The sequence below is a fragment of the Vombatus ursinus genome, unplaced genomic scaffold (genome assembly GCF_900497805.2).
Source record: "Vombatus ursinus unplaced genomic scaffold, bare-nosed wombat genome assembly UNPS02014794.1, whole genome shotgun sequence".
Classification (NCBI taxonomy): domain Eukaryota; kingdom Metazoa; phylum Chordata; class Mammalia; order Diprotodontia; family Vombatidae; genus Vombatus; species Vombatus ursinus.
Window position 1 is genome coordinate 21,283,314 of NW_020954572.1, and position 26,871 is coordinate 21,310,184.

The 26,871-nt window shown below is 42.7% G+C and overlaps 2 protein-coding genes and 1 pseudogene across 2 annotated transcripts in view; 1 reads left to right on the forward strand and 2 right to left on the reverse strand.

The window, feature by feature from the left end:
• Positions 1–1,314: 1,314 nt before the first annotated feature.
• Positions 1,315–2,365, reverse strand: LOC114048908 (annotated as a pseudogene).
• A 9,028-nt stretch (positions 2,366–11,393) lies between these two features.
• On the forward strand, positions 11,394–14,420 carry RHOV (ras homolog family member V). The gene is made up of 3 exons (XM_027870010.1): positions 11,394–11,749; positions 12,165–12,223; positions 12,883–14,420. The coding sequence occupies exons 1-3, from the start codon at positions 11,542–11,544 to the stop codon at positions 13,324–13,326; spliced, it is 711 nt and encodes a 236-aa protein (XP_027725811.1). The 5' UTR covers positions 11,394–11,541; the 3' UTR covers positions 13,327–14,420.
• Positions 14,421–19,050: 4,630 nt separating this feature from the next.
• Positions 19,051–26,871, reverse strand: part of SPINT1 (serine peptidase inhibitor, Kunitz type 1) — a 17,938-nt gene continuing 10,117 nt past the window's right edge. Inside the window, exon 3 of the mRNA XM_027870198.1 lies at positions 19,051–19,112. Within this exon, the coding sequence (XP_027725999.1) occupies positions 19,051–19,112 (62 nt within the window). The remainder of the gene's footprint in view (positions 19,113–26,871) is intronic.

Genomic DNA, 26,871 nt, shown 5'->3' on the forward strand with positions numbered 1-26,871 from the left:
AGTCTTTATGTATATAAAATTCATCTTGTCTCCCTTAAGGTGCTCAGATTCTTTAAGAGTAACCAAGGGCTCAGATTCTTGTAATCTAGCCAATAGCTCACAAATGTTCAGATTCCTTAAGAATCTGGCCAATATGGCAGATGTTCTGATAAACCTTGTCTTTGGCTGAAAGAAGGCTTGAGCAGAATTCATTCGGGCAGGATCTGTGTATTGTGATTTTGGGGTCCCAGCACCCCTAAACCTCTAAACTCAACAGTAAGAATCAAAGTCAGGATTTAATTTGTTCAGTTGTTTCAGTCATGCCCAACTGACCCCATTTGTGACCCCATTTGGAGTTTTATTGGGCAGATATGCTGAAGTGGTTGCCATTTCCTTCTCCAGTTCATTTTACAGTTGAGGAACTGAAGAAAACAGGGTTAAGTGATTTGCCCAGCAAGAAGATGGAAAGGAAAATTAGGTTGAAAATGAAGATCATCATCAAGAAATGAAAGAGTAATAGCTTTTGGACCACCAGAATTCTCATGACTCTATATGCCATGAATACTTTTTTTATGCTTAAAAAAGTTTTATTGACATCTTTCATTTTTATATCAAATTCATTTCTGAATATGTCCCTTCTGTCTTTTTCACTCAGAGAACTTTCCCTTGAGCGAAGATTAAAGTCAAAGCTATATAAGAGTATGACAAAAAAATACCATAAAAATTGACTGTTTCTTACAAAATACGCAGCATTCTGTCCCCATAGTCTCCCACCTCTCCAACAAAAAGAGGGAGTGTACATTTTGTCATCTCTTCTCCAAGGTGTAGCTTGCCTGTTATAATTAAAGAGCATTCAGTCTCATCTTATTTTTCTTTTAGCTTGATTGTTGTAATCACTGTAAATATCACTTTCCTGGTTCTGCTTACTTTACTCTGTACCAGATCATAAAAGTCTTCTGAGTCTCTGATAATATTAAATTTGATTGAATATTGATTGTGATAATATTCAATTTGATTCACATCACAATTTTTGATATTTATTATGTGCCTGGCCATAGTAGGCACTTTAATAATTGCATTTTTCTCTTCCCCTTCCTCTGATCAATTTTGTTTTTATTTCTTTGCAACCACAGAAAGAGCTGCTATGAATATTTTCTTTCTATCTTTTTTTTTTTTTGTACTGAATGTGGTGACTTTTATTGATGGTACACAGTATAGGACTCTAAGCTTCTCCCGACTACAGGGGTGCTTTGGGACAAGGATGTGAATGGGATATGAGATCCCCAGTATAGGAAGTAGGTTAGGAATGTAGGCTCCCCAGTGGTGGGACTCCTTTTTTGGCTGGGGATGAAGATCCACGGCTTTCGACTTTACTCCTTGGAAGCCATGTAGGCCATGAGGTCCACTACACGGTTGCTATAACCAAATTCATTGTCATACCAGGAAATGAGCTTGACAAAATGGTCCTTGAGAGCAATACCAGCACTAGCATCAAAGGGAGAGGAGTGGGTGTCACTGTTAAAGTCATAGGATACAACCTGGTCCTCTATGTAGCCCAGGATTCCCTTCAAGGATCCCTCTGATGCTTGCTTCACCACTTTCCTGATATCATCATATGTGGCAGGTTTCTCCAGGCTGCAGGTCAGATCCACAACAGACACGTTGGGTGTAGGAACATGGAAGACCATGCCTGTGAGCTTCCCATTTAGCTCAGGTATGACCTTGCCTACAGCTTTAGCAGCACCAGTGGAAGGACGGATGATGTTTTGGGAAGCACCATGCCTATCACACCACAGCTTACCAGAGGGGCCATCTACTGTCTTCTGGGTAGCAGTAATGGCATGGACTGTAGTCATGAGTCCTTCCACAATGCCAAAGTTGTCACGAATGACCTTGGCTAGGGGGGCCAAGCAGTTGGTAGTTTAGGAAGCATTACTGACAATCTTAAGGGAATTATCATATTTCTTGTGATTCACTCCCATCACAAACATTGGAGCACCAGCAGAAAGGGCAGAGATGATGACCCTCTTAGCTCCACCCTTCAAGTGAGCCCCAGCCTTTTCCATGGTAGTAAAGACTCCAGTGGACTCTGCAACATACTTGGCTCCAGCATCTCTGCATTTAATATTGGTGGGGTTATGCTCCTGGAAGATGGTAATGGCTTTTCCATTGATCAGCAGGTTTCCATTCTCAGCCTTGACAGTGCCCTTGAACTTGTCGTGGGTGGAATCATATTGAAACATATAAACCATGTAGTTGAGGTCAATGAAGGGGTCATTGATGGCCACAATGTCTAGTCCACCTGTGGTGAATGCAACCCTGGTCACCAGGCGCCCAATATGGCCAAATCCATTGACTGCGACCTTCACCATCTTGTTTCAGGGATGCAACTGAAGTAGCAGATCCTGGGACAGAGCTTGGGAGAAAAGTCCTTTTCTTTCTATCTTTGACCAGAGCCGGGACAACTTATTTGTGTGCACTAAGCAAAGTTTGAACATTTTTCCTCTTGTATGTAAACATCCATAAGAAGTTTTAAGACTTTACTGTAACAAACTTAACTTGATTTGCCACAAAATAAATACCTACATGCCATGCAAATCATTTCTGGCATTTAAAATCTACTTCTTTAGGAAAAGCAATATTTAAAGGGAAGTACTATACAGTGGATAGATATTCCGGCTCAGAGTAAGAAAGGCATGGGTTCAAATCCCATCTCTGACATTTTATGTTACCCTGGGCAACTTACCTTTCAGTGTCTCTCCAGGCATCTCTCTAAGACTATAATTTACAGAACAGTTGCTGATCTACATTAGTAGAAAGAATTTCCTCACCATGGTTTCCTACACCAATTGCATCACAGATCCAGACCAAATTTTTTTTAAGTGTCCTTGGTTTCATTTCCTTGTGTGTTATACCCCAGGTAACTGCCTACACTCAGCCTGAGCATTGCTTAGGAAGAAAGTATAGGTAGGGAAACGAAAGAAGGGGGCCAGGACAGAGCTGCTGAGGACACCCATCTGAAAAAGAAAAATCAACGAATGAGACCAAAAAGCAGAGATAAGATATTTAGGAGGACAGCCAGAGGAAGCCTAGGAATGAGGGTGTCTGTCAAGAAGGAGTATGGTCAACAGTAACAAAAGTGGTAGCAATACCAAGGAGGATGAAAATTAAGGGCATCACAAAGTCTGTCAATTATAAGATCAATGGTGATCTTGAACACTAGTTTAATACAGTGATGGGAATGGAAGCCAAATTAAAAGGAGCTAAGGAGTGAGTGAGTGAATGAAAAGGAAATGGACACAGAGAGTATGTCCCTTCTTCTAAATACTCTTTTAAAAGTTTGACAGTGAATGGTAGAAAAAAGATAGGAAGATGGGTAAAAGAGTTAGCGGGATCAAGTAAATGTTTTTTTCAAGACTAGGGGAAATATGAGCATGTTTGAAGGTAGAGGGAAGGAGCCAGTTGAGAGGAAGATATTGAAGATGCACGAGAGAGTTCCTGATTAATAGTACCAGGTCCTGAAGAAAGCTGTGAGGAATGGGATCAAGAACAGGGGTAGAAGGAAGAGCCTCGAGAAAGGTAAGCCATCTCTTCTCTTAAGACAAGAAGAAAGGAGGAAAAAATGAAAGAAGACACAGAGATTTTAAGGTGTGGTTGCTGTTCGTCCTTTGTTCTCAAAGAGGACCATGACATCAGGGAGATGGTGTTGTGACATGCAAGTGAATTGGATTTAAGTGATGGAGGGCTGTGCAAAGTCACCAGCCTCACCTTCTCTTTCTGAGTCACCTGGGTCTAGTGGCCAGATATAGATCAGGATGACTAGAGATAGCCCAGGATGCAGTGGGGGGACCTTGGCCTTTTCAAGCTAAGGTCTTTAAGGGGTCTCAGAACCTCTTAAGGTGTGGTGGAGGGGAGATAAGAGAGCTCACTTAGAAGACCTCACTCAAGTAGAAGGCAAGATCATCTACTGAGAGTGGGGTCAAGACCTTGAAGAAAGAGAAAGTTTAGGGGAGCAGCTGAGAGAATTGGAGTCAATAAAAGAGAAACAAAAACATTTTGTTCAAATAAAAATGAAGTAGTCTGAATCCAGGAGAATGAAGGTGAGGGAAGAGGTAGAAGGACAGGAAATTGTGGTTAGAAAGGGGAATTACAAAGATCAATCTCTTGGAGGTTGGGCAGATGGTGAGATTTAAGGTATTACCACTCTATGGGATAACTGCTATGGGGTTAGGGAACTTAGAAGTTAGAGTGAGCTAGAGTTAGAACGGCTAGCAACATGACTATTGATAACAGGAGAAAGGGATAGAGAAGAAGATGGCAAGCCAGCTACCTATATCATCAGGTGGAGGTGGAGGGGCAGAGAGAGAGGCACAGTGGGAGGAAGTGGAGTGGAAAATAGCAAACTCCTCCTGATGCCTTCCTTTATAAAGGGCAAAAACTGGACTTTTTGCCTCACTCCACTCTTCAGCTGTTGGGAATGTTTAGGGAGGGCTAGTACCTTGGGTGTGAAAGCTGCCAAACCCTTTTCAGGGCTGCTCAATCGCCTTTGGTGTCCATCTACCACCCAACTCTCACTTGAGGCTCCAGGAATGCATGTGCATTGGCCACACCCCAGTAAAACTATCTGGGCAGATGGGCTAAACCAGGCTGTGGGCAACCAATAGGCCTCAAACTCATTGCTGAGTTAGGAGGATGTCTACCCCAAGCATGTGAAGACTTCCCTGGCCCAAAGGGGCGGGTGAGAACAAGTTGTTCCTATGACCACGAAGGAGGCTGAAACAGGAGCTGTGGAGCACTTAGAGCTTGGTCAGACATCAAAGACACCAAGGTCATCACTATATCCCAGTCCATTGCCAGTTGTCCTGACTTTTATCCTTCCACTGGCCTTCAATGACTCTGGAAGAGAGAGTAAAGCTGAGAAGTGTGCAACTCTGTCTCACTTAAATCCAATTCACTTACAAGTCAAGACATCATCCTGTGACACCATTGGTCCTCTTCAAAAATGAAGGACGAACAACAGTTGCGCTGCCTAGTTTCAATGCCATAGAAGAAGATGCCCACAATCTGATACCCCTTGGTATCTCCCCTGGCCACCTTTTCCTCTTCCTTTTGTGTGTTGTTTCTCCCCTTTAGATTATAAACTCCTTGAGAGCAGGAACTGTTTCTCTTTCCATTAATTGTATCCCCAGGGCTTAGCACAGTGCCTGGCACATAGTAGGCACTTAATTTTTATCGGATTGGAAAGCAGGAGTGTCTTGGAAGTCTATAGTTGTCAACAACAAGGATCAGGAGAGAGTTATAGAATCAGACAGAGGGTATGAAGTTCAAAGGGGGAAGAAGTTGTTGAATGTTAGTGGCAGAGCAAGGTTTTGTGTGGATCAGTTGGGATTAAGACAAAGGTTGACTCTTGCCTTGAGAGATGTTGAATGGGATGGCACTGAGTGAGAGAAGGGGCAACCTGCTTTAGGGACGAGGGATGGAGTATCCTCAAAGGAAAGCTAGGTTTCAGTTATTCCTAGAAAGTGAGGAGGAGTCTAAGAAGAAGAGATTGAAGATGAAAAGACTAGACCTTAGTTAACCCATGGGGTTGAATGCCTGAATAAACTTGTAGGGATATGACCCTATTCTCCACCCATGCTTAGGAGGGCACTTTCCCAGCAGCTAGATTTATAGCTCATCTGATAAATAGGTGATTCATTCACCTGGGTAGGTCAGGTGGTTTGGAAATTTGTCTCTCTCTCTTGTTTGTAGTCAGGACCTTCCCTGTATCAGCAGGAAGAGAGGGATGGGAAGGTCAAACACTTCTAGAGAAGCAGTCTCCACAAATTTTCTTCCACATACAAATGGAATGATAAGAGATCTACCCTATTTCACCACATAATCATCACAGAATTTATGCCAGATTTTTTGCAAAAAAGTGGAATGGGACCATTATATGAAGCTTTTTAAAAATTGTGCCGGTATCACTTAAAAATCATTTATTACTAAACTGCATCGCTGACAGACGAACTGTGCAGTTTAGCCAGCATGGAAAGATGCAAGTCTTACCATATTACATGACACTCGGGGCAGCTTGGCCTGCCTGCTTTCTCCCCTTGTGCCTATGGCTCTTCATTGGGTTGAACGATAATGCCCATTAACACTGCAGTGCTCTAAAGAAACCACGCAAGTTGGTTTTCGGAACTGTACTTGCAATGTGTGTATGCTGAGAATTCTAGGCTCCTTGCTTGCAATACATGAGAGAGAAATGTGTATCCATACGCCACTGATGAATACATTGCTCTGTTTACCTTTTAAGCAGCATGACAGTTTACCTTTTAAGTGGTGTGACAAACAGATTATACCATGTGACGATTACCCAATGAAAGATCATAAACCAGTTTTTGGACTGAAAACAGCAACAACAGGGTGCGATGGTTATTCAGTGAAATATGGTAGACTAACATTGAGTATCTGTGTATATCCCAGATTGCTATGGATTACTATGTTCTCCATAGCCAATAGCTTCACATCCCTCCCTTCACAATCAGACCTTCTCTGGTCAGCCTTTTCAACTATGCACTCCTTTTTTCCTCAAATCCCTACCTCCTTTCCCTTCTGACCTCCCACAGATAAGCCACTCTACCCCTGGATAATTCCCACCTTTGACCTTTATCCACCTTTCTTTTGGCAGTATGATTTGGTGAAATGAATCAGAGGTCCTCCCCCCCCCTCTTCCTCCTTCTCTTTCTCTCTCTCTCTCCTTCCTCCACTATTTCCCAAGGATTTGGGGCAAGTCTCTTAACTCCTCTAACCCTCAGTTTCCTCATCTGTAGAATGGAGCCAATAATACTTTCATAATCTATCCAACAGGGTGGTTGGGAAAAAAATTTTTGTCAACTATAAAGTAACCTATTACTACTACTACTACTACTACTACTACTACTACTACTACAACAACAACAACAACAACTACTACTACTGCTACTACTACTACATGATGATGATGATGATGATGATGTTGCAGCAAAACCAGGTAGATATATTGCTGACCTTAGAGTCAGGAACACCTCTGTTCAAGAGCTCCTCTGATTTTGGGTTGTGTGAACCTGGACAAGTCACTTAACTTCTCAGTGCTCTAGTCAGTTCTCTAAGACAATAAACTGCAGAGGTGTCATATCTGAATCGGAGCTCCCTATACCAATAAAATCACAGGTCTCATAAAAATTGTTATGATTATTTCTCAAAAGTACTGTTGGAGGAATTGAGTAGGTTAGATCTACTACAAATCTATGTGTTAGAATTTCAAGTAAACCCTTATTACTACAACCCTTGTGTTTTACCACCAGGTTGCTGATGGGTCTGTTTTCCATAGGACAAGTATACAGAACACATTTTGGACCCAACCTCTTTATAATTTGATGAACTAAAAAAATCAAAAACCTCACATGGAACAGCAAAAATCAGACCTAGATGCTCTGAAATTACACCAAACAAGTCCCAAAGAGGAAATATAAGATGAGAGAGATGGTATCTATGGATATGGAACACTGCATATATCAGACTTTTTTTTTGATGTTAGTTGGTTTTGCTAAACTATTTTCTTTCCTCTTTTTTCTTTGTTATAAGGGATGATTCTCTGGAAGGGACAGGGATGATAGATCCATTGGGAAAATGTGAGAGGTATAAAGACAAAAAAATCAATAAATGTATGTATATATATATATATTTTTTTTAAAACAAAGATTGGTCTCACACACATGATTATTTGTAATCTGGGGTCACAAAAAGCTCTAAAATATGATTTTGAAACAGAGGTTCTTAAACCTTTTTTGTGTCAAAGATTCCTTTGACAATCCTATGGATCTCTTCTCAGAATGATTTAAATGTACAAAATAAAATGCATAAGACTACAAAGGAAATAAATTATATTTAAATACAGTTGTCAAAGTAGAAAAAAAAATTTTACTGACCCCTTTCATGGACTCAGGTAAAGAACCTCTGCCCTCAAGATTCAAAGAATAGGATTGGTTGAGATTTGTGAGTGAAGCCAGGAAGATCATTCAGTCTCTGTAACCATCAAGGCAATACTTCTTAAATCAGCTAGTAGAGTATTTTCTAGCTCTTGTTTCCCTTACTTTAAAGATGCATCATTTCATCTTTGTACGTACTCACTCCACTGCTGTAGTTCATGACCCTCACTTGCCTTAGTTGACTGTCTTCAAGAGTTGTTGAGGTTGAGACTCTCCAAACACAGCTAACCTGGTCGTTGGTTGATAACCCAAGTATTTCAACAATCAGTTCAACAATCCTCATCCTCCAAGTTGCTAGTACCATCCCAAAAAATTTACTTTGGAATTATTTTTGTATATATTATGTTCATACTTTCTTTTTTTAATTTAATTTAATTTTTAAAATTAATTAATTTATTTTTAGTTTTCAATATTCACTTCCATAAGCTTTTGAGTTTTAAATTTTCTTCCTCCTCCCTCTTGGCCTCCCTCCCAAGATGGTGTGCAATCTGATATAGGCTCTACATATGCATTCCTATTAAACATATTTTCACATTAATCATATTGTAAAGAAAAATTAGAACCAATGGGAGGAACCACAAAGAAAGAAGAAATAAAACAAAACAGAAGAAAAAAAAAAGAGCAAATAGTATGCTTCAATCTGCATTCAGACTCCATAGCTCCTTCTCTGGATATGCGTAGCATTTTCCATCATGAGTCTTTTGGAGATGTCTTAGATCCTTGCATTGCTGAGAAGAGCTTGGTCTATCAGAGTTAGTCATCACACAATGTGGCTGTTACTGTGTACAATGTTCTCCTGGTTCTGCTCACTTCACTCAGCATCCTGTTTACACTTTCTTATGCTTACTTATGTACCTATTGCATCTCATAATAGAATGTATGCATTTTCAAGGCAAGAATTGCTTTGTTGGTTTTTTAAAATCCATCGGCACATAGTAGGTACTTAATAAATACTTGTGGATTAATTGACTCATTTAAGATTTTCCAGCTTTATAGAATCTTCTGACATATGCATGTCTGGTATAGCCTTTAAGAACCAAGTCCATTTCCCTAATGTGACAAGGTGTTGGAGTAGGGCTTTAATGGAAATTTGATATTTTTCAGATTAACTGAAAAAGTTATTCCCCATAATAACAATGGGGGAAAAAGTCAGATTTAGGAGTTCAAAATTTTGCTCATCTTTTCCCCTAGCAGTCCTTTCCTGCTCATTTTCCAACTCTACTTCCTCTACCTCAAAAAACATCTAAAATTTTTGTGGTCTTCAATCTTCCACTGGAGTCACAGACTAATAGATTATTAGATTGTAAGGTCTTTGAGAAGTAAACTTGTGCCTTTCCTATAATACGTTCATAAGATCTGGGCTTGGTGTGAGAGTCACCAATGCAGACCTCAACTTGTCTCCATGACTTAGTAGATAAAACTAGGTTAAGAGAGAATAAGTAATTTGTCTCACAGCTAGTGTCAGAAGCAAAATGGGAACCCAGGTCTTCCGTTCCATGTACAGATTTCCATTCTTTCCGCCACATTTTGTTGAGATGCTCTCCATATGTTGTTTTGTCATTTTTGGACTAGACCTACAATTCCATTTATGTAGGGAGCTCCCAATGTGAGCCAAAATGTTTCAGAGATGGGATTTGAACCCAGTTTTTCCTGACCCCTTCCCATGCTCTTTCTTGTTTAACATGTACTTTTCCTTAATGTGGACTCCTTCCTTAAATGCCAGCTACTTTGTCTAACATAGCTCAGGAACGAATGATTACTTGTAAAGGAGGTTTTACAGTATTGCTGAATTGAAAGTTTCCCAAGCCATTAGATGCTGAACTCCCAGCTTCTAGATAACTGCTGTCCCTTGAGTGTCATTATACAAAGTTGATTGAATGATTAGACCTGTTCAGGAAGGCGGGGTTATGTTGCAGTGAAAAGAATCTGAATTTGGAATCAGAATTTGAGTCTTGCCTCTGACTCTGAGAAAACCACATTAAAGCAAATTAAATAGATCCTGCCCTATCCTAGTTTACAGACTAAAACAACCTCTCACCCAGAGTACAAGGAAGGTCACCAAAAGTGAAGGAGAGTTCATTATAATTACTAATGTTTATAGAGCTTTAAGGTTCACAAAGCCCTTTACACACATTTATCTCTTTTTTCCTTCATCACAACCCTGTAAAGTGCTATTACAGATGGAAGAAACTTTGCCTCTGAAGTTTCAGACTTAGTGCAGGTAAGTGGGTTTGAACCCTAGTGCCTTTGATACCAAGATGGTTCAGAATAATAGTTTACAATTTACAAAACATTTTCCTGACAACCTTGCTGATGAGTGCTAATATTTAAAGTAGTAAAAATATTATTACCCCCATTTTGTAGATGAGAAAATTGAGACTCAGAGATTAAAGGATTTCCCCAAGATTGTATAGCCAACTAGTAACAGAATTGAGGATCCCAGTCTCTTGCCGTTAGGTCCCATTGTACCATCTTTCTGTGGGCTCTTGGTAAAATGTCTTAGATTATAAACTCCTCCCAGGACAAGAGCAATGTCTATTCAGTTTGCTTTGTTCTATTCCCAGGACAGATTGCTTAGCCGCTTTGATAGATCCATGATCTCATCCTCGTCCCTTCACGAAGGCAGATTGCAACTCCTCCCAGCCTTTCTATTCTGATGCAATTCTTCCCCCTATCTTTTTATAAAGAGCCATGAAGGAATCACCCAGCACACTGGAGACCTTCCTTTGGATCTTTCAATAGCGATGCTTCTTAATCAAACTACATGCATTTATTAAGTTCCTATCACATATGCTCCAGGAACTGTCCTGGGCGGGGGTGGGGGGGAAATACCAGGGAAAAGAAATTAAACAATCCCTGCTTGTTAACTTCTTTTCTGGTGAGCCGTGGCCTCTCCAGGAAATGAGAAGAGAAGAGAAAGGAGCTCGGTGGTGTCAAGAGCAGGATAAAACTAGATTAAAAGGGAAGAACTTTCAATTCTAAATCCCGTGATCCTATGAATTGGCAGGGTAGGACAGCCGGTGGCTTTCCCTCTCTGTGTTCAGCATTTCTGTAGTAAGGTGGCCTGCCCATTTCTTTCTCTCTGTGTCTGTTTTTTTTTCTTTTTCTTTTTCTTTTTTTAATATATATATATATATATATATATTTTGCTCCTGGGGTGTCTCCCAGTTTCTTTGTTTATGCTTGTCTCTTTGTCTCCTTACTGGGTGTTTCTTTGCCTGGGTAACGTAAATTTCTGCCAGTCAATATTTTTTCCGTGTGTGTCTTTCCTGGATTCTTTCCAGTAGGGAAATCACTAGGGGGTGGGAAGGAGGTGGACCGGTGGGCAGGGCCAGCGTCCGGCCAGGTAGAATATGCAAAGGAGGCAGGCGGACCTATGCTAATGAACCCAGGGTAGGGAGGCCCGGGTCAGCTCGGCTTTTCCAGAGGGAGATCTCAGAGCTGTGAGGATATCCAAGAGCGGAGCCTGTCTGAAAGGAGGGGACTCGAGGTTAGCGGACTGAGGCCCCCCATCCAGAGCCGGCGCCCCTGCCATACCGGGGAGCCGGCCATGCCTCCACGGGAGCTGGCTGAGCCGGAGCCGCCTCCGGTCCGGGCCCCGACCCCTCCCCCGCGACGGGGCAGCGCGCCCCCGGAGCTGGGCATCAAGTGCGTGCTGGTGGGCGACGGGGCGGTGGGCAAGAGCAGCCTCATCGTCAGCTACACCTGCAATGGGTATCCCGCCTGCTATCGGCCCACGGCGCTGGACACCTTCTCCGGTACTGTTAGGTCCGGGCGTGGGGGGTGGGGCGGGGCTGGGACTGGACTGGATCAAGCTAGAGGCCCAGGACCACTCACTGGCTATATAGGCTCCTCTCCTCTCACTGGATGGAGGTGTCTGGGAGGGCAAGGAGACACCCACAGTGCCAAGGAAATAGATCTGCTGTGTGGCAGAGCCCTGCACCCAAAGTCCATGCATCTAGTCTAGACTCTCTCATTCTATTTCTCCAGGCTTCAGTTTCTGAAGCATCTGGGCCCTAAGGTCCCTTCTATTTCAAACATGTTTTGATTCTAGGGACCCTGCAGTAGTGTTGGGGGCAGAGGTCTAGAACAGGGATGCCGAGGGATGGAGAAGGGAGTGTTGGTTTGGAGGAAACCACTTCCTGATGGTTCTGAGAATTTCTCTCAATGCAGTACAAGTCTTGGTGGATGGAGCCCCAGTCCGGATTGAGCTCTGGGACACAGCTGGACAGGTAAGAAGAATGGGAACCACCTGGCTTGGCATCAGGACTCTGGAAGGGGGGGTGGAGGGAGGAGAGTCCCCAGCCTCATCATCCATCAGCTTTTAAAAATATTTTACTGATGCTCTAAAAAAAAATCTTACTCTCACTTTCCATTGACTCCTCTCCCATCCCCCAGTCAGTCCACAAGCATTTATTTAGTGCTTACTAAGTACTAGGCACTTTACTAAGTGCTGGAAATACACCTTGAAGCAATGTAGGCTCTTCCATTCTAATGGGGGAAAATAATTCATAAAAGCAACCTGGAAAGGGGGGTGGGAGTGAGAAGGGGGGAAATAATAGTTATCACCATAGAACAAAGAAATATCTAAACTAAACTCCCATTTATTGATTATGTCTGAAAATGTATGCCTCATTCTGCACCTGTAGTCCACCACCTCTGTGCCAAGGTAAGGAAGGTACCCATATCAACTCTTCATTAATCTTTTATTACCTAAATTCCTTGGTGAGAGATGGGCTAGAAAGGGATGATATTTAGCATAAAGCACAAAGGAGGAGGTAGTGTTAACTCCCTCCAATCTCAGTTGAAAGAGTTAATATTTCCTAACCAGCCCTTCACCTTGTCTCCAGCATCCTTTTGCTGATTCTATCTAATATTTTTCCTTCTCTAGGAGGACTTTGACCGCCTTAGATCCCTCTGTTACCCAGACACAGATGTCTTCTTGGCCTGCTTCAGCGTTGTGCAACCTGGCTCCTTCCAAAACATCACAGAGAAGTGGCTGCCTGAGATTCGAACCCACAACCCCCAAGCTCCTGTTTTATTAGTGGGCACTCAGGCTGATTTGCGGGATGATGTTAATGTACTGATCCAGTTGGACCAAGGGGGTCAGGAAACGCCTGTGCCTCATCCCCAGGCTCAGGGCTTGGCTGAAAAGATCCGAGCCCGGGGGTACCTGGAATGCTCTGCTCTGACTCAAAAGAACTTGAAGGAGGTGTTTGATGCAGCGATTCTCAGTGCCATCGAGCACAAGGCCAGACTAGAGAAGAAGCTCAATGCCAAGGGTGTCCGGACACTCTCCAGGTGCAGATGGAAGAAATTCTTCTGCTTTGTTTGAGCCCCTGCAGTGGGGAGGGGGAGCAAGAGGCTAGAAATGCCTGGAACCCTGGGGCTGTGGGAGACCTTGGAGCTGCTGGCAGGAGCAGAGCCTAGGTCACCTTCATGTGGTATGGACCTTTCCTGGTAATTGTAGGAACAGAGAGCTGTTAACTGTTCACTTTATTTTACCTATTTGGGACTAAGACCTGTAGGAGGGAAGGTGCCTGGAGTCTGCTTCTGAGGACCAGTCCACCCTTGAGAAAGCAGCTTATTCCTTCAGGTGACTAACATAGCCAATAGCCCTAATTCAGTGGGGTTTTCCATCATGGGCCCACAAGCCAATACAATTCTGAACAAGGAAGAATCCTTGCTTGGGTTCCTTCCAGGAAAATGTCAGAGTCCCTTGTGGCTCACAGATTCTGGCACAAGGAAGGGAGAACCTGGCCAGAACATCTTAGCACTCTGAACTCATCCAAGAGGGCAGCTAGCTGAAAAAATGAAGTGTTTACAATAGGAGAGGGCTCTAAGAAACCTCGGGCAAGGTTCTGTAATGGAAGAAAGATCTTTGGAGAAGAGACAGGAAGGAAGGAACTGGAGTGATGGGACAAAGGTGGACATGGTAGGAGTGTAAGGAGAAGGAGATCCGAGAAGAGCAGGCTGGTAGAGAATGAGAAGATGGCAACGTGGGGGAGATTCTACAATGGAAGAGAGATCTTTGGGAACCTGACCTTTTGGGATGGGGCGGGGAGGGAAAAGACTGTTGCTGAGGGTAGATAGGAGGGACCTATCAAGGGCTCCTCCCTGGGCCTGTCCTCAGCCCCATCTCTGTCTAAGGCCAGAGAGGGAGGGGCTGCCTGGGGCCCTGATGGGAAGAGCTCTCTCAATCCTTACTTAGTACTGCCCAAACTGGCTGGACAGGAGTCGGGGAGTGAGGGCTGAATCTTGGAGAAGGGGGTTCCTGGAGGGAAGGGGCCACAGCTGCAATAGAGAGAAGCAGAGGAGAGGGCTTCGAAGACTGCACTCCAATCTTGTTCATTGAGGGTCCAGTCCCTAATAGGGCAATGCCAAAGGGACTCTGTGGAGCAATGTCTGCCAATAAATGTCTCAAATGTCTGAAAATGGTGCTTTGGTCTGTCATTTCCCAGTGCTGGCTTGGGCTGGGGCTACATGCGACACTCCCTGAACTTCACCAGCTCTATTCCATACTTGTACTCAGGGTCCTGTAGCTTGGGTGTGAATATAATGGGGACCCACGGGGTTATCTAGGGTCAGAGCCTATATATAGACTCCTAGAAGTAGAATGGTAGAAGTAGGGCCTCGAGTTTGCTGAAATAATGTCATGGGACCTTATGGGAGGCATAGAGTTGGACTTAAAGTCATCAAATTCAATCCTTTCATTTTATAGATGAGGAAATTGAGGCCCAGAGAAATTAAGTGACTTCATATGCCAGTTAAATGTCTAAGGTAGGATTTGAACCCAGGTCTTTCTGACAACAAGTCCAGAGGTCTATCCACTACACTAAATTGGGAGAATATTAAAACACGGAGCCAAGTTCAGTGCCCCAAGTCACAGCCAATACTCCTATCTTCTCTTGGCTCTCTAGCCCCTCCTCCAGCCCTCTCAATATCCCTTCCTGTTTCACCTGGGAGCAGTGGTTGGAACTGGGGTGTGGGGCTCCTGGGATGGGCTTAGTTGGTTCCCAGGGAGCAAACGTGGGAAGCTGGCCTGAGAACGGGTTTCCCCAGGTGTCAGCGCCAGTGCTGCTTTCCCATGACCTCACCTGTTGGGCGGGGCCCCTTCTTTTCCCTTCCTGCCTCCCCCCCCAACCCCCAACTCCAAGGACGGCAGCCGCTCAAAACTGGGACTCTGAGGTAACCTGGAGCCTTTTCACCTTATTGTTTAGGCTCAAAGTGAAAGATGATTCCTTTACCAACATCCCAAGTAGCTTAAGGAGTGAGTGAACTCTTAGAGTTTGGGTACAGTGTACAGGAGTAAACCTTACAAACCCTGGTCCTCTCCTCTCCAGAGACAGTGGTGGTAGCATCAGGAGAGACCTAGGGGTCACTAGAAATTTCACTAGTGTTTCAAAGGTTCCAACTCTAAATCATTTGGACTTAGTGCCTGGTTGGGGTAGTCCTAGGAAACCCATATAGATCATCCCTGAAAAATATCTCAGGCACATGACCTAGGCTTGCCCTGGAAGATTGGATCACTCTTAGTTCCTGGGTTATACGATCACAGATTCATTTAGAGCTCAAAAGGACCTTGGATCATCTTGTCCAAACCCCTCATTTTATAGATGATGAAACTGAAACCTAGAGAGGGCTATAGAGTTTGGTCAGGTGCCCTGAGGTCACATCTGGACCTGCTGAACAGGACCATAACTTGGGTGGAATTGGAGAGGGGTGACTAAGGAAGGGTGTAGAATGAACCTGACCCAGGAGAGTTTAGTGAGCTGAAGGCTCTATTTGGTTCCATTTCCCAGAGATATGGAAATAAAGAGGGCTCTTGAGGATTCCGGGATCCATAGAAGATTTAGGGCTAAAGGGGCCTAAGAGATCTTCTAACCCCTCATTATAAAGGTTCAATTCAGAAATGTGTTTTGTTTTGTTTTTTTGGCAAGGCAATTGGGGTTAAGTGACTTGCGTAGGGTCACACAGCTTGTAAGTGTCAAGTGTTTGGTCTGAGACTGGATTTGAACTCAGGTCCTCCAGATTTCAGGGCCAGCACTCTATCCACTGCACCACCTAGCTGACCCTATAAAGGTTCAATTCAACAAACACCTGCAGAACTCTAAGAAAATTGAGATCCAGAGAGATTATATGATTTGTCCAAGATTTAACAGTAATAATAATAGGTAGCATTTATATAGCACTTTGAGATTTGCAAAGCCCTTTACATTTTTGAAAGGTAGGTGCTATTATTATCCTCATTTTACTCATGAGGAAACTCAAACTCAGAGAAATTCAATGATTTGCCCAGGGTCACACACCTAATAATTATGTGAGGCAGGATTTGAACACAGGTCTTTCTGACTCCAGGTCCAACACTCTATCCGCTATCTAACTGGGTTAATGATAATGGCCTCAATATCTCCCAATGAAGGTATAACCTGTAACCAACAGAAAATTGGGGGTCCCTAATAGGAATTTAATCAACACTTATTGGTTGACTGACAATACATCAGTTCTCAAGATCCTGGTTTGGAGTCAGAGGTACTGGGTTTAAATCCTGACTCCGCCAATCCTGCTTTCTATCTGTGTGACCTTGAGTAATTTGCTTAGTTTTTCTGGGCCATTGTTTACTCATCTGTAGAATAAGGGGTTTGGAGGAGATCTCTATTGGAGTAGATCTTCAAGTTTTAGGTCTCATGATCCCTTATCTGGGCCAATCCTTCTGTTTATGGGGGTTGTGCCTGTATGTGCAGGATAATGACTGAAGGATTAAGAAATAGTAAACAAATGAAAGAAAGACATGAATAACCCTTCAGAGTTGTATAGTACTCTTAGGCTTTCAAAGTAGTTTCAACATAAACATCTCAATTTCGTTCTCAGGGCAATACCAATAAGGTTGAAAAACTGACATTGCTCCCCATTTTTCAGATGAGAAAATTGAGTCTTAGACTTCTCAAGCATCATCAGACACAAAGCCACATAAGTACAAGACAAGGCAAGGAGACCATCCAGAAGGCCATTGCAATAGTTGCAGCTTTATTATACAGTCCAACCAAACTGGTCTCAATGTTCTTCACATGTGACATTCCTATCATCCTCTCTGTGCCTTTGCACCTGGGCCTTCTGGTCGGTCTCCCTGACACAAGTCTCTCCCTGCTCCAATGGATCTTCCGCTGTACTGCCAAAGTGACTTTCCTTTTAAAGCACAGGTCTGACCATGTCTCACACCACTCCCCCACCTCAATAAACTCCAGGGGCTCCAATTGCATGGGGTCCCTATGTCTCCTTCCACCTCTCATAAACCCTACTTTCCTTTAAACTCCAACTCACACAGTGAAGCCTTTCCTAATCTCTCCAGCCACCAATGCTCCCTTCCCCATTACTTTGTATGTAACTATCTTTTTAGGTGCTTTCTTCCTCCAATCTCCCTCACTAAAATGTAAGCTTCCTGACAGCAGGCAGGGATTGATTCTCTTTTAAAAAAATCTTTGTATCTCTAGAGCTTAACATAGCACAGGGACTTCACAAATGGCTTGATGATTGATTGGTTGACTTAACTATTGCACCATTAGCCTCTTTAAAGTCATCTTTCCCACAAAACCAGTCCTCTCTCTGTGGTTTGTAGAAGCTTGCTCTATTGTCTCTTCTGGAAATAGATGCATTAAAAACAAACAATTAAAAAGAAACTTAGAGAGGGTAAAGCTACACGGAAGGAGTGAATGGCTCATGGGATTTGATTCTGGCAGGCAAAAGGGGAGATAATGAAAGAATTCTTATATTTTATGATCCTCATCAGTGAAATACGGGAGAACCCTTGTCCAGTCCATCTGGTGAATGTGAGAATCTGGTTGAGGTAATGTTTGTGAGGACACCTAGAAAAACGTAACCAATTGACTAAACTTTCTCACTCTTCCGCATAGCCGAAAAGTAATCCAGTTCAATCTTGTTGTCCAGTCATGTCCAACTCTTTGAGACCCCATTTGGGGTTTTCTTGGCAACGATAGTGGAATGGTTTGCCATTTCCTTCTCCAGCTCATTTTGCAGATGAGGAAACTGAGGCAAACAGAGTTAAGTGACTTGCCCAGGGTCCCAAAGCTAGTAGGTGTCTGAGGCCAGATCTGAACTCAGGAAGATGAGTCTTCCTGACTCCAGGCCCAGCAGTCTCTCCACTTCACCACCTAGCTGCTAGTTCAATCTTTCTTGTTGGTCAGTTTGATCTTAAACCCCTTGAATTTGAAAGGTAGGTGTAGTGCAAAGAGTTTGGGATTTAGATTTGAAGTTAGAGCATCAGAGTTTGAATGCTGACCTCTAACACTTATCACTTGTGTGATCTTGGGCAAGTCTTAACCTTTCTGGGTTCCTTCATCTTTGGATGCACATGATCTCCTAACCTTACTTACATTAGTTGTGTGATCTTGGGTATGTCACTTTACTTTTCTCTTTTGTTTTGTTTTTTATCTGTAAAATGAGGAGTTGGAGTAGATGATCTTTAAGATTCCTTCCGGTTTTAAATCTCTTCTGACCTTTTCCATTCGTCTCCCTATCTTTCCAAGTTCAGGTTCTTCTCTCCTGCATTTCTGCTATACCCACTTAACTAGATTTCTCTTCTCTAGTTTTTCCATCTCCAGTCTTGCCTCTATTCACACTGTTGCTGCCTTCGGATTTATCTTCTTAAATTTTAAGATTGTTGGGGAGGAGCTAAGATGGAGGAGTAAAAGCAGTGACTTGCTTAAGCTCTCTCCCAAACCCCTCCAAATACCTATAAAAAATGGCTCTAAACAAATTCTAAAGCAGCAGAACCCACAAAAAGACAGAGTGAAACAAATTTCCAGTCCAAGACAGCCTGAATGGTTGATGGGAAAGGTATATCGTGCCAGGCTGGGAGAGGAGCGTAGTTTGGCGTGGGCGTGCAGGCCGCAGAGACCACAGAGACCCTGGAGCAGGCCTCAGAGGATTGAATCGAGGGCAGCTGTGGCAGTTTCCAGACTTCTCAACCCAGGAACGCCAAAGACAACGTTAAAGGTCAGTGGGAAAAGTCTGTGACTACGGTGAGAGAAGGAGCTAGGTCTCAGCCACAAGTCCCAAGCATGCCCTCAGGGTAGTGGCCCTCCTGAGCCCCCGGCCCACAGACTGAGGGGGAATCCAGTGGCTGATCAGAGGGGGATTGCAAGGATCTCTCTGCTGCTGCAGGATTCTCTTGCTTTGCCTGTGCTTGGATCTCGGTCACAGTTCTGGGTGGTTGACCTAGGGCGAGGAGGAGCGATGGCCTGGTGCAGGTTGTAGTGACTGTGGAGAGGAAACCCTCCTCATAGTTCCAAGACAGAAAAGAGTTCTCGTAGACCAGAGCACAGGCCAGGAAAGGAGTAAACACCTCGCCCTTGATCATACCACCTTGGAAGAACTGAAAATTTACAGGTCCCTAGAAGTATTTCTGAACACAGCTGCACAAAACCCCTGAAGCTTGGGACAGTACGTTCTCCACATTGGAAACAGATTCCTACCATAACAAAGAGTTTATAACTCAAGTAATTGGCTGAGATTATGAGCAAGAACAGCAAAAAGAATCAAACTATATTATCTTATTTTTGTGACAAAGAAGATCAAAACATACAACCAGAAGAAGACAATGAAGCCAAAGCTTCTACATCCAAAGCCTCCAAGAAAAATTTGAATTGGTCCCAGGCCATAGAAGAGCTCAAAAAGGATTTTGAGAAGCAAGTAAGAGAAAAAGAGGAAAAACTTAGAGTGATGCTAAAGGAGGCCCAAAAAAATACTGAAGAAAGTAACACCTTAAAAAATAGCCTAACCCAAATGGCAAAAGAGGTCCAAAAAACCAATGAGGAGAAGAATGCCCTTAAAAGCAAACTTAGCCAGATAGAAAAGGAAGTCCAAAAGCTTACTGAAGAAAATAGTTCCTTAAAAATTAGAATGGAGAAATTGGAAGAGAGGGACAATTCGAGAAATCAAGTCACTGTAACACTAATCAAAAGGAGTGAAAAAATAGAAGAGAATATGAAATATCTCATTGGAAAAACAACTGACCTGGAAAATAGATCCAGGAGAGAGAACTTAAAAATTATTGGACTATCTGAAAGCCATGATCAAAAAAAGAGCCTAGACATCATCTTTCAAGAAATTATCAAGGAAAACTGCCCTGGTATTTTAGAACCAGAGGGCAAAATAGAAATTGAAAGAATCCACCGATTACCTCCTGAAAGAGATCCCCAAAGGAAAACTACTAGGAATGTTGTAGCCAAATTCCAGAATTCCCAGGTCAAGGAGAAGATATTGCAAGCAGCCAGAAAGAAACAATTCAAGTATTGTGGAAACGCAATCAGGATAACACAAGATTTAGCAGCTTCTACATTAAGGGTCTGGAGGGCATGGAGTATGATATTCCAGAGGGCAAAGGAGTTAGGACTACAACCTAGAATCACCTACCTAGCAAAACTGAGTATAATCCTTCAGGATAAAAAATGGTCATTCAATGAAATAGAGGACTTTCAAGCATTCCTGTGGAAAAGACCAGAGCTGAATAGAAAATTTGACCTTCAAATACAAGACTCAAGTGAAACATGGAAGAGGTAAACAGGAAAGGGAAATCATAAGAAACTTATTGGGGTTGAGCTGTTTACATTCCTGCAGGGAAAGATGATATTTGTAACTCATGAGTCCTTTGTCAGTATTAGGGTAGTGGGAGGGAAAAAATTATATGTTTGTATAGATAGATAGATAGAGGACACAGGGTGAGTTGAGGATGAAGGATATCTGGAAAATAGAGTTAAGGAGTGGGAGAGGATTATACTGGGAGAAGGAGAAAGGGAGAAGTGGAATGAGATAAAATATCTCACATGAAACAGACAAGAAGGGACTTTTACATTGGAGAGGAGATGGGGGAAGGTGAGAGGGAATGAGTGAATCTTATTCTCATGGGATTTGGCTTAAGGAGGGAATAACATACACAATGGGGTATGGAAATCTATCTTACTCTTCAGGAAGGTGGTGGGGAAGGGGACAAGAGAGCAGGGGGTTGATAGAGGGGAAGGCAAATTGAAGGAGGGGATAATCAGAAGCAAACACTTCTGAGGATGGACAGGGTCAAAACAGAGAATAGAATAAATGCGGGATAGGATGGGATGAAGGGAAATATACTTAGTTTTTCACAACAGGACTGCTATGGAAGTGTTTTGCATGACTACACATCTATAACCTGTATCGAGATGCTTGCCTTTTCAGCAAGGGTGGGTGGGGACGGAGTGAGGGAGAAAATTTGTAACCCAAAGTTTTAAAAACACTTGTTAAAAATAAAAAAATTAAAAAAAAATTTTTAAGATTGTTGCATGAAATGTGAGTTATTTCTCACATTTAATACTATGAATGATAGTTAATATGAATTAATCATAATGAAACACCACTTAGCTCTCCCATTCAAAAACTTTCAGTGGTTTTCATTTTTTTTTTTAATCATTTGCAGGATAAAATCCAGGTTTTTAAATTTGACTTCCAAGATTTTATATGCATGAGACCATCCCCAATTTATCTTGTAGGTACATAGTTGTTTGCACATAGTTGTTTACATGTTGTATCTCCCTTTGATTGTGAGCTCCTTGAAAGGAACTGGTTTTTTGTCTTTTTTTTTCTTATCCCATGCACTTAGCACTACACGTGGCACACAGTAGGCACTTACGTGTTTACTGACTGACTTAACAGAGTGCAGGAAGGAGACTAAAGTAAAGAAATCAGTAAAAGTAGTCTGGACCAGAACGTGAAGGATAAATGTCAAGGTGAGAAGTTTGTATTTTATCCTAAAGAAATAGGGAGCCACTGAAGATTGTATAGGAAAGTGTGTTGGTCAGACGTGCTTTAGGTAAATTATTTTGGAAGCTGTATATGTGGAAGATGGATTGGAGAATTGAGAAACTGGAAGCTGCTAGTGCAAATAGGAGGTTATTGTAATGGTCTGGGGGAGAAATGGGAATTAGGTTACTGGTCATATAAGGAGAGAGAATGAGACAGACAGTGGCAAGAGATGCTAAGTTAAAACCAACAAGACTTGCTAAGTGATCAGCTATGGGGTAGAGGGGAGAGAACTGAGCCTCAGTTTCCTCATCTGTAAAATGATGCTAGTACTTGACTCACTAGGTTGTTGTGAGGTATGTAAAATACCCTGCAAAGCACAAAATTCTACTTAAATGTTAATTTTTCTGGGCAAGTCACTTAACCCCAATTGCCATACCAAAAAAAAAAGTTAATTTTTTTTAACTTTAAAAAACCTTTTACAATATGGTATAGCAGAAACAATGATGGATTTAGAATTAGAAGAACGAAGGAAACACCTATGTATTAAGTATGTGCTATGTACTATGTATGATTTATGTATTATACAGCCAGGCACTATGCTAAGTGCTTTGTGATTATTTGTTCATTTGATCCTCACAGCAACCCTGGGAGATGGGTGCTATTATTGTCCCCATTTATAGTTGGGGAAACTGAGGCAAACAGGTTAAGCGACTTGCCTGGGGTCACATAGCTAGTAAATGTCTCTGAGGTCAGATATAAACTCAGGACTTCCTAACTACAGGCTTAATGCTCTGTCCACAGCACTGCCTCATTGCCTCAGTCAGAGGACCTGGGCTCTGTAACATGAGTTAGTTTGATGCTCTCAACAGTCTCTTCCAGCTAGAGATTTATGATCCAAAGATTCTCCTGGAAAGAGATTCTGCAATGGCCCTCAGGAATTTATCTTTCCAGCTTTATTTCCCACTACTATCCTAATTGTACCCAGAGCTACAGTGAAACGGGTCTACTTGTCTCTCAAACTTTCTTGGGATTCTCGACCTTAGAGGTTTTGCTCATGCTTCCGTCCCTTCCCCTCATGCCCTGCCATGAATTCCCTCCCTGTAGCAGGCATCTCCTATAGTATGCCAGCTGAAGGACCCAAGAGCCCTGAATTCTCAAACCCATGAGGTTGTCACCCAACTTGGAAATGTCTCTTTCAGGATCACTGTCCTGTCACCTATGTTCAGGGGAGGAAATGCGTCAGGAAAGGATGCAGAGGCCCAAGGACTAGGCTCAAGCTTGCTTAGCAGAGTCCTCGCTCTATCTGTCACATAGAAGCAGTGGACCTTTCTGTCAGGCTGGGAAAGTCACCCTTCCTCCACCCCCATGGTAAGTGTGAGCGAGGAAGGAAGGAAGAATGCCAAAGGGCAGAATTCTTTGATACAGCCTTTCTCCCCAGATGTTGCCAAGGAGACCAAAAGAATTTCTGCATCATCCCCAAGTCTTTCAGCACTGAACTAGCACATATGGGACATCAGAAGAGGCCAACAGGGTAAATATGTCACTGAAAGGGAATCAGCTCCAAGGTGTGATTCATGACTAGAGCCAGTGAGTTGTGGGGGAATCCTTTGATTATATCCATCATGTACATACAAAGTAATATCCTGGGGAAATTATTCCCCCTTCCTGGGAAGGACACTAAAAACTGGGGAGATCAGGATTAGGAAGGAGACAGATGGAGGAAGGTAGAGGAAAAGGAGATGGCCACAGAGGCCAGGGTTCCCTCTGGGCCAAGCCTCTTCCTGTCAGAACCATCATGGATCCTCCCCCACACCCTCTCCTGATGCTCAGCTTCTGGGAATCAATGTGACAGCACCCATGGTGACCCACTGACATCTCCCAGCCGCTGGATTGGACTTTGATGCATTCTTGCATTCTTATAGCTCTGTGATACCTCACCCCTTCCAGGCTGGGGCAAACAGCTGTAGTGGAATCCTGAAGACCCATGAGCCTAGTGGCAAAAGGGAACGATGACCCAGACATCCAGAAAGAGTACCTGTAGTGATCATCGGAGGGTCCAGTGGCTAGCTCTTCTAGCTTGAGTACTAAGACGATAGCAATAAGGTGAAATGAGGACAGTCTGGACCAAGTGGGAATTTTTATTTCCAAAAGTTAGGGGGTTGTTTGGGAAACAGGTAGGAAAAGAGTTTGCTATTTTATTGTATTTTCCTGTTTAGCTACCCTGAAGCTTTATTTTAAATAAATTGTTCTCTTATTTTTGTAAAATGAGGGAGTTGGATTTGAAGGTTTTAGACATCCCTTCTAGCCTCTAGGTCCTCAAGTATGGCCTTTTAACAGAATCCAGACTTCACAGAACAAGTCTGCAGCAGATTCCTCACCCCTGCCCTCAAGGAGCTTACATTCTAATGGGGGAAGCTGTTGTCATTTGTCCTTTATTCTTATAGAGGACCATTACATCAGGGAGGTGATGCTATGACTTGCAAGTGATTTGTATTTAAGTGAGGAGGACTGTGCAAAGTCACCAGCCTCACTCTCTCCTTCAAAGTCATCTGGGTTGAGTGGCAAAATATAGATCAGGACGATGCAGTGAGAGATGCTGGCCTTTTCAACCTAAGGTCTTTACCAGGTCTCACTTTGACTGAGGCAATGTCCACTCAGTGATAAAGGCTTAGGTAAGAAATAAGGCAGAGAACGGCCCCTTTTATCTAGTCCAAAAAAAAAAAAAAAACAAAGCGTGGGAGGGGAAGACCTTTAGGGTTTCTGGCCAGAACAGAAACAATTTCTATTTATATTCACTCTGAGTCAATCAGGGCCCAAACAATGACCAAGTGGGGTTTGGCCTAGGACCTACTGTTGGCCAATCAATGACAGCCAGAGTGATTTGGGTTTAAGGCATGGTCCTCAAAAAAGAAATCTAGCTTGCAAACTCTAAGATATCTTGGGAGGTTTTAGCAATCAAAATTTTACATTTCTTTGGGCAGAGCACCTGCACGTAAGGGCACGATACCCTCTGTGGACAAAAGGAAGGGAAGGACCGGGGAAACCACACACATAGAGGAATGGCAGCCTGGTAGGAACAGTTTGGTTCTGGAAATTTACCAGGATAGTGAGTGGGGCCAAAGGGGAGTATATTGACACACCCCATTCAGGAACAATGGCAGAGTTGATTTGATCTTGGGTTTTGGTTCCAGAAGTGGGGTGGGTGGGGAAGGAAAGAGTATGTGTCTGCATGGCTGGGGCTTTCCTGAAACAGTGTTGCCAGAGTGAGGGCCCAGGGTAGAAGTTCCTCCAGGGATGGTTTCAGGCATGGATGTCAAGAAGGTGGGAAAGGAGGGAATGTAGTGAAGGGTGATTGGGGCTTTCCTGAAGATCTGGGAGAGGCAATCACAATTCTAGGATCCTACTGCAATGAAATGCCCTGTATATAACACATTCTGGTCTATGAAGAGTTCAGAGAGGGGCTCAGAGCAGCAGTTGAATAGATGGTGATCCCAGAACCAAGTTTGGGGGAACCTATGTGACAATTGAGATGTTACATGCCCATTTCATAGATAAAGAAACTGACACTCCAAGAGATAAAATATCTTGCTCACTGTCACACAGCTGGTATCAAAGCCAGGATTTGAAATCAGACTTCCTGATTCCATGTCTACTGCTTTTTCCACTCGTATCAAAGGGCAGCAATGGGAGGGGATAGCTTTCTGAAAGCCCACAACCCATGTGAACCTAAGGATAGTCTTTCAATAAGCCTCTCCCTCTTTTTCTTTCTCTCTCCTCTTTCTTTCCCTCTCTTTAATTCTCTATTTTGCTCTCCCTCTGGTACTCTCTCTGTCATCTTTATCTCTTTCCCCTTTTCTGGGACTCTTCTTTCTTTTCCCGTCTCTTCCTTCCCTGCTATTTTGCTCCTTTTTGCTTTTTCTCCTCTTATCAGTAATAACACAGAATTAAAGATTGTTTTAAGAGATCTGTTATATTAATCCATCAAAGTTTTATGTTCTCCACTCAAGCTTAAAATAAGATAATCCTCACCTTTGGTAGATCTCTTTAAAAAACTTAGTTGCTTTGTATGTGGCCCTCCATGGATTGTGTGTTTGTATTTGAGGCAATCAGGGTTAAGTGACTTGCCCAGAGTCACATAGCTAGTATGCATCTGAGGTAAAATTTGAACTCGAGTTCTCCTGACTCTAGGATCAGTACTTTATTCACTGCATCACCTAGCTGCCCTCCCAGATTTTTTTTTCAATAGGTCAGTAGCCCTCAGTAGAAAGTCCTTCATTCTTAGTCTGGATACACAGCACCAGAATAATTAATAATGCTAATCATATGTGAGTAGGATTATACTTCTGTAATACTGATGATGTCTAGGTTTTGTGTACCTGTGTGAATAAATATTGCAACACACTGTGTACAAAGTCTTAGTTTGCAGTGGGAAGGAGCAATGGACTTGGAGTCGGGAGGACCTGAGTTCAAATTCCAGCTTGTGACTCTGGGCAAGTCACTTATCCCCTTTCAGCCTCAGTTTGCTCATCTACAACATGGGAATAATAATAGCACCTATTTCAAGGATTGTGAGCATTCAATAAGATAACATATGTACAGTGCTTCACAAACCTTAAAGTGCTATAGAAGTGCTAATTGTTTTATTATTATTATTATTATTATTATTAGTGGGAGTTCAATAGAGAATAAATCAAGCAGAACTGCTTTTTCCCCCTCTTAAAATTCTTTGCTATAAGGAATGGTTTTCAGGATGGGAGGTGGTGGTGAGGAATATTTCTGGAAATGAAAGGAATGTAAAAAAAAACAAAGAGTATCAACAATTTTTTTTTAAAAGTAGTTCCGAACATTGTTCTGTGAACAACTTTGATAGACTTGGTTCTTCTCAGCAATGCAATGATCTAAGACAACTCCAAAAGACTCGGGATGGAAAACGCTATCCTCATCCAGAAAAAGAATTATGGAGTCTGAATGCAGATCGAAGCATACTATTTGCTCTCTTTTTTTGTTTGTTTGTTTTCTTTCTCATGGTTTTTCCCTTTTCTCTTGCTTTTTTTTCCTCGTGGTTTTCTCTACCGATTCTTCTTTCACA

Excerpts from the sequence above, each read along its gene's own strand:
- RHOV (XM_027870010.1), top strand. The coding sequence starts at position 11,542 with ATGCCTCCACGGGAGCTGGCTGAGCCGGAGCCGCCTCCGGTCCGGGCC. Across the intron at positions 11,750-12,164 it reads GGCGCTGGACACCTTCTCCG|TACAAGTCTTGGTGGATGGA; the intron begins GTACTGTTAGGT and ends CTCTCAATGCAG. Across the intron at positions 12,224-12,882 it reads TCTGGGACACAGCTGGACAG|GAGGACTTTGACCGCCTTAG; the intron begins GTAAGAAGAATG and ends TTCCTTCTCTAG.